Source organism: Macrobrachium rosenbergii, chromosome 20 (assembly GCF_040412425.1).
Source record: "Macrobrachium rosenbergii isolate ZJJX-2024 chromosome 20, ASM4041242v1, whole genome shotgun sequence".
Classification (NCBI taxonomy): Eukaryota; Metazoa; Arthropoda; class Malacostraca; order Decapoda; family Palaemonidae; genus Macrobrachium; species Macrobrachium rosenbergii.
The window spans coordinates 15336716-15347868 of NC_089760.1; the positions used below are offsets into that span (position 1 = coordinate 15336716).

The 11153-nt window shown below is 37.7% G+C and overlaps 1 protein-coding gene across 1 annotated transcript; it reads right to left on the reverse strand.

Moving 5' to 3' along the window:
- Positions 1–801: 801 nt before the first annotated feature.
- LOC136849075 (uncharacterized) lies at positions 802–10121 on the reverse strand. The gene is made up of 10 exons (XM_067121996.1): positions 9952–10121; positions 8468–8641; positions 7693–7871; positions 5627–5840; positions 4360–4518; positions 3130–3217; positions 2676–2858; positions 1591–1736; positions 1200–1273; positions 802–1137 (listed from the first exon to the last, which is right to left on the reverse strand). The coding sequence occupies exons 1-10, from the start codon at positions 9976–9978 to the stop codon at positions 939–941; spliced, it is 1443 nt and encodes a 480-aa protein (XP_066978097.1). The 5' UTR covers positions 9979–10121; the 3' UTR covers positions 802–938.
- Between the last annotated feature and the right edge of the window lie 1032 nt (positions 10122–11153).

An 11153-nucleotide genomic window follows, 5' to 3' on the forward strand; every position in this document is an offset into this window, starting at 1 on the left:
AAGGTCTTTAGACCTTGTATATGAATATTAAAGTGAGAATTAGACGGTAGGATAAAGATGTCCAGCATTCATATTATTTTCGCTTAGACTGCCAGCAACTTTTGCTGTTTAATTATCGTTGTGGCTTTAACTTCGAAAGTGTCAGAAGCATTAAGTGTCAGAATCATGCCTCTGTTACAAACGTCTCTGGCCTATTCCGTGAAAATGTAATCTGCCAGTCGCTTTTACTGATAAGGTTTCAGGACAAAGGGTTATCATTTATCTTACCTTATCTCTCGGTTAAACCTGGTGATTTGGGTTGCTGTAGTCATAAGCGTTTTGTTAAAAGCTGTCCTTGGGTTCTGAAGTGCTGTCTACTTTACTTAACTGACCCTGTTGTTTGAGTACCTGTTTTTATTGAAGCTTCGTGAATTTTGATTGACGAGAAACCATCATTATATACCTAAATCATTATAAATTATAAAAAATAATCTCGGAACCTTTCTAACTCAGGTCATACAAAGGTATAATCCACGTCAGTACAAGGGAACATGCTTGAATTTTTGTCACTTACAGATACTAAATTTTTATATTCTAATCCAATATGTATATGTATATATATATAGTATATATATATATATATATATATATATATATATATATGTATATATATATATATATATATATATATATGAATCAACAATAAACAGCTTTTCTTTTAACTGAGGCCTTTCGACACTTAGTGTCGAAAGGCCTCGCAGCACTGGCTCTGATTTATGTATATGTATATATATATTAATAAGACACCAGTCAATGTCACATTTATTCTCTAATTACTAAATCAAGATGAACCTAAGTACACACTGTTTTTTAATGTAAATAATGCATGAGTCTAGAAATGAGTGTACTTCCCGAGTTTTCTCCTTCGCTTTGAGGAATGATTTTACATCTGTTTATTCTCAGGAAGGAGACGGCACACTGAAATACTGAGCTTTGTATTTCTTCACGAGGTCATCAAAGGTCTGAGGACTTCTTATTACTTTAAAGTCCTTCGAACTGGTTACCATGACTTCAACTACGTGGGGACGTAGGTTATAATTCGAAGACATAGACGAGCAATAAGCTCCTGCCGTCCAAATGACGAAGGATGAGCCCGGGCTTTCGGTAAGGTTTGAATGAGATGAGGAAGAAGAAGAAGAGAACAAGAAGTGGGCGGCCGCTGCAATTGACATCCTTGCAGAATGAAGTCTCCGCTTTCGCACACGGGTCCCACTATGTCAAATTCAGCAGTTTCCTGTGAACGGAAGCATTTATCAATGAATAATGTTTCATTTATCGTGTCAAGTACAACAGCTTTACATACTACTATATATATATATATATATATATATATATATATATATATATATATATATATATATATATATATATTAATTTCTTAACATACTTATTTGCTATAATCATATCTTCCAATTAAGTTTTTTCAACCCTATTTATACATCATTTTAAGCTTCCTTAACCATCGATTTACCTTGTTAAACCATCTTTCCACTTTTATGCATTTACGTTTATTCGCTTGCTATACAAAACTAATCGACAGCAGTTTCTTACCTGCTCATGAGGGCACGTAACATAAGCCACCTGATGCACTGCTCCATAGAGAGCCGGTCGGATAACTTCAGTCATGGCAGCGTCAACAACGATGAATTCCTTATCGCCATTCCGCTTCACTCCGATAATGTCTGTCATGATCACCCCTGGGGAACAAAAATTAATAAATAAAAAAAAACTAGAAGATGACGAGGTCAAGAAAGTGAAAAACCTCGTTGACATTCCTCGATAGACTCCTTTTCTAGCTGCCCTCCCAGGAGGGAGACAGGTGTCCTGCTGGGAAGCACCCCAGTAAGAGGACCTCACTGCTTGCCAAGAGGGAGCCAGGGTATCCCAGAAGGGAGGACCTTCTCTTGAGCTTCCTTCCTAGGAGGTAGACAGACCTCCTGTGGTATCGGAAAGCATCCCCATAGGAGGGTCTCACCATAATGGTAGGGGCCAAGATGTCCTAGGAAAGAGTTCCCTTCAGGAGAATCTTGAGCCCCTACCCAAGGGATGCCTTCACAAAGGAAGCCAGAGCACCCCAGCAGCGAGATCTTCCTCTGAAGCTGCTTCCCCAGGAAAGAGGAAATGCCCCTACCGGAAGTGAGCCTTAGATCGGGAGAAGCCTCAGGTTTCCCATGGACGTCTTCCAAGAGAGAACCAGGGCACTCTTGGAAGGAAGCCCTCCACCTGGCAGGGCTTCTGGTATGCCGGAAAGCATTCCCGAAGGAGGCCCTCACCACAGGGGTTGGAGCCAAGGCTCCAGTATACCGAGATATTATTTAATATGCTAGAAATCTTAAAGCCGATGAGAGGGAGATCTCTTTAGCGACAATAACATCCATTTGAATATGATGTATTGTCATTTACGCTCCTCAAACAGAATTGATCACTTATGGTAATTCCACAGAAAAAGAAAGAAATTTTTTACAGCTAACTGGGAGGGGCAATGACCCTAGTGGCACAGCCCTCTCCTACCCCTCAGCTACATCCAAGCACTCAAGGGAACATTGCGAAGAAAAACTTTTTTTTTTTCGGGCGAACGGGCGAACAGAAGTTTCAAATGGTTAAACCAGGACCCACTGGGTTAAACTTTCACTCACCTGACGTAGCAACCAAGGAACGCCCAGGTTCCAAAATGAGAACTGCTTCTTCAGGCAAATAAGGGAGAACTGCAGCCACTAGCTCTTTGGGAGTGGGAGGATTAATGGTCGCTGTCGAACTATCACTTGATTCCTTTGGGTTCTCATTGATGTCTGATTCCGGTCCCCGTCCATTGCATATGTCTAGAGAAAAGGGAAGAAAGCGATAAAATAAATAATGGAAGGAAATGTCTTCGTTATCTCTTCGTTTGAATTGCACTTTCATCATTGTCTGAGGTTCAGAAGTTTAAGCGAATGAAATGATACGAGAGTCCTCATTTTGGGTAATGATGGTCATCAGAGTTCCCCAGGATCAGTCAGGTTAGGAAAATTATATAGGATGAACCCTTAGCCCTCTAAACCAATGAAGCTTATTATTTATTCTGACCAATACACGAGCAATCAAGATTTTTACCTTTGCCTATGACTGGTATTTCCTCAGCTATACAGAGTCCACCTCCTAAATTAATCGTGGAAGCTTCAGGCCATCCATTGTTTTGTATCTGGAAATACAGAATTAAAAATGAAGATGAAAATAATCCGTATCACAGACAATATTATTGGATAATAAGTGACTCCTAGTATTTTTCACTTAGTTAATACAAAATAATGAAAAACAAGCAAGAACAAGACAAGAATGAATTCCCATGAGATGTGTTAATGCATTACTTTTTTAACATTTCATCGTGCATTGTGAAATATTTGTCTTTAAGCACAAGGGAGAGGTTTGACAAAAATCTCCTCGGTAATTCATCGGGATTAATAGCTCGGTATATCATTCAGGAGGCTTACATAAACTCCACCATGACAATCTGTAAGCTTTTGCTGGCCCGGAAGGGTTAACTTCTAAGCTTTGTAAGAATGCACAATGTTACCGAATCCTGTAAGAAAACATGGCTTCCTGCTGCTAGCAGCAAAGGATCATAACTGGGTAAAATAAAGAATAAAACCGAGGCATATCCAAGCTTGTGAGAGCGCATCAATAAGACATCAATGCTATAAGAACACACGAGTTTTTTGTTTTTAAGATTACACCGATGGCAATGCAAATCGGGCAGGTTCAGTGTAACAATTAGCAAAGGTCCTATTTTGAAGAAGAACTGGCTAAGTACTGGTGATGATAATACGTAGAAAATCTTAGAATCTCACGTTGGCTTTTCAGCGGGCAAACAATGTGTTTTAATAACTGTATTTTAATCCATGTAACCAGTTAGGTACCTCGCTTTCTGATCCCCTTTCTATATACCATTAACTTTCTGGTTGTTCAGGTGTGAAATGCCTGAGAGCTTTTCCAGACTCGGAGTCATGATATTTTCTAAGCTTATTATTGCATCTATGGACTGGGGGCGCAGTGAAAAGCACCGTAGGTTAATGATATATCAAATCAAAATGGAAAAACTTATGGAAAAGTAGTTTTTCGGATATGGAACTGCTTATAAAGCATTAGCGATAACTGGCCTTTAAAAAATCTCAATGGTATTACTGTATGTCTTCTCAAAGTCTAAAATTCCTTGAGCAACGAAATACGCACATAAAACTCAGTGTAAAAAGGACTCCGTGAAAAGGACTGATTTCAGTTCACAACGCTGATTTTGTTCATTTTCTTTCAGGACAAGGAAAAATGCTATAATAAATAATTACTTACATGTCTCAGTGTCTTCGCAGCAGCCTTCGCCACCTCGACGTACGCTTCCACTTCAGATATGGCTGATCCGATGTGAATGTGAACGCCTCTGAGCTCAATCAGGTTACTCGCCGAAACATTGTTCCCGTGCGCTTTGGCTGACGATAAAATCTTGAGCACCTGTGCAAAAGGAAACTTTTTGTAATGTGATACGAAGCGGTATGGAGAACAACATATGTAGCAGAATAACATCAAGAGTCTAGATCGTTTCAGCTTCTTCGGTACTTCATTAATGGAATAGAATAGAATATCGAATTTAGGCCAAAGCCCAAGCGTTGGTACCTCTGAGGTCATTCGGCGCTTAAACGGAAATTGACAATAAAAATGTTTGAATGGTGTGATAGGAGGAAAACCTCGCAGCTACACTATAAATCAAGAATGCTAAGAGAGTGTGGAAAGTGATACGGAAGAAAGAGAATATAAACGGAGGGACAGTAAAAGGAATGAAAATGGTTGGAGCTAAGGGCCAAAAGGACGCTGAAAAGAACCTTAAGTAATGCCTAAAGTGCATCGCATGAGGTGCACTGCCGGTACTACCCCCCTACGGAGGTACTTTGTTCATGGATAGTGTTGATATGCAGCCATGAATAGGGTATTATTTTACTTATGGACATTAATTGCTTTCAACATAAAATATAGGTTTTTCTGTTGTATTATGATGTGATTTGAATGATTTTGAGGTTTATTTCCATCGCAAATGAATACTTATCCTTCCCCGGCAAATGATATACTGTATACAAAATTAATAAAATTACGACTTGTCAGAATACTGCACCCCTCTCGATAGCTAACACGGCAAAACTGTAATCAGTAAACACAGTTTTGTCGTAGCTGGGAGAGGGGGTGCAGTATTCTGACAAGTCGTAATTTTATTAATTTAGTATACAGTGCCGAGAAGGATAAGTATTCATTTGCGATGGAAATAAACAAAAATCATTCAAATCACATCATAATACAACAGAAAAACCTATATTTTATGTTGAAAGCAATTAATGTCCATAAGTAAAATAATACCATGAATAGTACTTTAATTATGAATACTATTCATGGCTGGATATCAACTGAGTGAAAGAAACCTTTGGTTGTTGACAAGGTCAAGCTCATGCCCAGAGGATATAATGAGTTTGCGAACAAAAACTTGACAAATATACAGAGGCAAATCTATCTCTACGTCAAAAATCCTTACTTGTTCACATAGAAGAGCCCATGGTAGAATAATGGTACTAACCTCCTCAACCTGTTCCATCTCGATTCCAAACTTGGAATTAGCCAGCGCCGTTGCCAAGTAAGGATGCGTTTGAACGCTGATGACTGGGTTCAATCGAAGTAGAACTTTCGCCCTGCTGCCGAGTCGCCTTGATATGCTGACGAGTCGATGAGCATCGAAAACGGAGTCAATGTTAAGAAGAACACCTCTGTTTACTGCCATCTCCACTTCCCAACTAAGAAAAGAAAGCTGACTGTAGTTACTCTGACTATCTCTTGCAGAACGGCATTTCGTTGAGAATTCAAACAAATAGCCGCCTCATAATTCTTTGGTAATTTCACTTGCCATTCTCATAATTGTTAACAATTTTAACTTGACCACTCAAGCACAGTGTACTTCTTGTAAACAATATATATGAAAGGACTGTTAAAGATTCGCTACCTTAAATTTAACTTTCAACACTGAAACCTAGAAATACTCCCTTATGGGTTATATCAGAGTGAATGTGCAACTATATATAGAATTGTATTATTGACAGTTATACAGAGAAATTCAAAGACGACGACTTGGTATTTATTTGAAGATTTAGCAAGTAACTACCCCGGAATCCGGTCAAAACAACTTTCTGAAATGGCAAGAAAGACTGAAGATTACTAAAGTAGTGAATGCTTTTGCCAGCTGGTCTGAAAATTGTGCATGAAAGCTGTTCACTATTGAGATGTATAACTAAAAGGAATTTAATGAGAATGACAAAAAATTCCTATTTTTTATATACCAAATGAAAATTTTCGAGACCACACCAAGACCACTAGCATGTTTTCACATTGCGTAAAAACCTTCTGCATTGGAACTACTTGAAATAAATGGTCGTTAAAAAGTTAAGTATACCTTAGTTTTACCAGACCACTGAGCTGATTAACAGCTCTCCTAGGGCTGGCCCGAAGGATTAGACTTAAATGGTCGTATTACTTAATCAGCGCAGCAAGTTTTGCTATTACGCACTTTGTGCATTGTTGCACACAAATTACAGGACGTAATCTTCTGGAATATATATATATATATATATATATATATATATATATATATATATATATATATATGTGTGTGTGTGTGTGTGTGTGTGTGTGTGTGTGTGTGTGTGTGTGTTTGTGTGTGTGTGCACCTAGAAAATAATAACTTTCTCGCCGCTCAGGTTAGTGGAAAAGTTACCATATGGCCGGGGAATCATATATGCAGCCCCCATACCCAGGGTGTGGTAAAAAAAAAAAAAAAAAAAAGCAGTGAATAAGATACTGCATCATAGGTTTTCAATGAGTGTGGTTGTCGTACAGACGGTAGGAAATGCATTATAGCTGATTTGAATAAGAAGAGATAGTTGGAGTTTTTGGTACCGAGTGAAACAAAGGTGAAAGGGCAGTGTGTGCAGGAATAGGAAGGACAAAGAGTGAGTGAGCCTCGGGATAACTGAAAAGCGTAGTGCTAGGCAGGGGATAACACTTCTAGGATCAGGGAGACTGAGGATGGACTAAAGAGCAAAAATGTGTTAGTTTGAGGATTGTATGAGTAAGACTGAGCATGAAAGGCGTTCGTTTATTAGGAAAAAATGAATATGGAGATGATCTTGTAGTAAAGATTTGTTTGGAAAGAGTTTTGATTGCTGGAAATATAAGGTTTGCAAGGAAAAATAGTAGTAAGTCTACCTGGAAAAAAGAAAAGTGATAAAAAAGGGTATGGCAGATTATGTGGGAGACCATGTTGATGGATGTAAAAGTTAGAAGAGCAGTGATTGGTGGTATCAAATCAGGAAATTATTTGGTTAAAGCGAAAATTAAGGTGGATAAGTTTAAGCTGAAGAGGAAGTAGGGCAGATATAGTTTTCGGGGTATTAACACAAGTGAGTTCGATAAGAAAAGAGGGCACAGGGCACATATGGAGAAAATGTATAAAAAATGGGCTAAGGTTAGAGGTATGCAAGTTCAAGTAGTATATAAAGAGTACGTAAAATTCCAGGATGGGGTCATAGAGTCAACAAGAAGCATTAGTTTCTTTGAGGAAGATGGGAAAAGGAAATAAAGGAGAAACCATACCTTTGTTTTCCGTTGCCGTTGAAAATGATTTCTTCGGGCAAGAATCCACACTTGAGCGCCATGAGTATCTCATTCCCGCTAACTGTAGTTGCAGCTGCCACGCCAGCATCGCGTAGCTCTGTTATAAGGTAAGGATTGCTGTTGGCTTTCAGTGAATATGAAAGCATACCACGACTTTCCTACCAAAAAAGACATTACTTTTATTTTTATTCATACTGAACATCCAAGTTAATAGCCTAAAAGATCATTAACGTGCATTGAAATTTATCACCGACTAGAATGCCTATATACCTGAATGAAGAGGTAAAACAGGAAGAAATAACTAAAATATAACAAATTAAGATGAATCTACAAGGCTTTAGATAAGAAAAAATCACTAGCAACATACTAAATTCTACTGATCGCTCTGTTGTTTTCCAACCTTTTCTTCGTCATACAAAACTTTGTTCCGCTGGCAATATATTTCATCTGATGATAGTATGATTTCGTACTAGTAGGAACTGATTCTAAAAAGGCCCGAAAGTCAATAGAACAAGATTAATTAGCAGAGGACAATCATAACTTGCTGACAGGCCTCCCATGTCTTTAAAGAAAAATTTTTTTTTCTTACTTTCAAACTTATCAACAACGTATTCTGGATGCAATAATTTATTTTTAAAAATTGTGGGTCAGTCAAAAATGTCTGTTCACTTGAAATTTCTGGAGGGCTGCAAGTTCATGGAATGATACATCGCAAACTTTTGTTACTATGAGACACACTCTCTCTCCAACTAACCAAAGGCTGTAGTGCGTCTCTGTATTTCATGACATTTTCTCGGAGGATCCCGGCCGAGTAGACGAAAACAGGCGATCCCAAGTGGCCATATTTCTGGCGCAGACGTAGACGAAGTTCCTCCAGGGAGAGACCGTTGCAGTGAAGGGTCCCTCCCTTGTATTCCCACCCTGAGGACTTTGGAAAAAAAATAAAAAGATAGTTTCTTTTACTGTGAAAGAACGCTTCTATGTTAAATTGCAGAAGTGCGAACAATTATGAATTACATAATGAACTTAAATATTCATCTTTTCATGCAAATCACGTATTTGGAAATTGATCCCGTAAGCTCCATTTTGATCGACATAATCATACATATATATATATGTATATATATATATATATATATATATATATATATATATATATATATATATATATATATATATATATATATATATATATAGGCCTACAGTATATAGGCTATAGTGACATGCTGTGTATCATGTCAGAGGAAAAATTTTTAGGTCCATGGCCTCTGATTCTCTGATTTACTTTAGAGAAAGAAAGATAGAGATAGCCTAGAGCAGTGGTTCTCAACTCCCAAAGCTTCACGGACACCTTGTAATCATGAATGAAATTGCAGGAACCCTGTTCCATAATAAACTGGGGATGAATATTGAAATGTCATCCGTGTGATAATTAAGTGTTCAAACAACACTCACTGTACACACAGTTCAGTAAAGAAAGGGTATTAGTGAAATGACATTCCATTTGCTTTAGGAATACAAAATTTAAAAATCTACCTTCAAAAACGGGGTTCATCTTTGATTCAGCCAATCAAGTATGATTGTGGCAGTGGCTACTGTCTTGTATACGCCGGTGGCCACCCATACTAGAAGAAACAGCTTATTTCTCGATATAAATCATGTGTATGCGTGTGACTGCAACACACTTCATATAAGCCTCTACAACATACGATTGGGTATAATATCTATGATGTATTGCAAGCATACCTTTCTATGTGCTCGAGTATGTTTATCAGTCTTTGAAGCAAAGAATTTCGGTTGTTTTTCCCTTTACTTTTTAAAATTTTTATCTTGTATTTTTGTTTACGTTATTATCTTCTCAATTAAAAGGTATACTTATCACTTTTTTGGATACCATTTAGATTTCATTCTGGGTATGCTTACACAAACACGTTTTTATTTTATTTTTTTTCATCTGCAAAAATTTTAAGAGTAATTTCCCATCAAGTTTCCTTAAATAACAACTTCCAGTTAATCAAGTCGTTAGCTTCCAGAGCAGCTACTATATCGCGTGATTTCCTTTGTTCACTGCATGAATTTCCCTTTGTAAAAACATCACTGCACAACTCGCCAATACGCAGGTCTGATTACAACCCTAAACCAGAAGTGACCCTCAACACATGGATAATACACTGAGAAATATATATGTGGATACATAATCACAACAAAGCGAGAAACAAGCGCAGGAATTCTTCTTACTTCAGAGTTTTGTTGTGCCTCGGACATGTCAGTTGTTCAATCTCGTATTACTGTGCCATGAAACTGGTTCCTCGCACGGTCTAGGTATACCTACAATGTAGACCTTGGTTCCTCGTATTTAACCGACGCCCAAGTCAAGACTGCGAGTGAGGGCGTATTTTGTGTACGCATCCAGCACTGCCCTTCAAGAACTGTATTGAATTTTCCGTTATCTAAGACGAGTGAGTCAACGTATCGACACACGTAACTCCATACAACTGACGGCCAGTTTCTGGAGTTACCACTGAATGTCAAAGTCAGACTGACGAAAACAAGTAGTACCTACTACGAGCGAGTAAGCCGTCATCATTTTATCACTTTGGCCAAGATTTGTTCTGGGGATCAATTCTGAAGGCTTCTTGAGTGGCGGAGGAATTAATGCTGATTTTTCTTATCAGACCCAATCTTGTTTTTTCTTGTGTTTTCCTTGAGATATTTCATATGTTAAGTCTGATAGCTACTCAAAGTACAGTACTGTAAAATATTTTCAAGTTTGAACCCATACTCAAAATTGCAAGTCCGTGGAACGTCTAATCACATACAGGTTTTTTATATATAACCACCAAGATAAACTGAATAAATAGGTATATACGTCGAGCAGTGTGCTTTTCCATAGTTCAGCGTCAAATATTTAGAGGAAAGCTTAGTGGACACTTGATGAACAGCCCATGTGGTCCTCCTCCCGAATGCCCAGAATGCAAAGTGTTGATAACAGTCAAACATGTGCTGTGCGACTGTCCAAAATATAATCAACAGCGAGTATCAACCTTTGGAAATAAATCAATGGGGGAAATTTTATCAGAATCTTATACATTTTCAGTCATCCCAATTTTATCTTTCATTAAAAAGTGTAACTTGATAGACAAAATATAAATCCAAGTAAATAATGAAAATATAGAAGCCTGTAGGGCGTTAAAAAAAAAAATTGTAATTCTGAATTTTAATTTTTGATTTTTATGAAATTTTATTTTATTCTTTTTAATCCTTAATTTTTTTTTGTATGCATGGAAACGAGCAAATGTATTTATTGTATACATGCGTTTCAGCATATTTGTTATACAGTTTTTTTCTTTTAAACTTCATTTTCATTTATTCATCATCATGCAAATGACCTGTTTGGTCCCAGTTCTAGGCCTTCGGGCCAGCCCTATAAGAGCTGATTA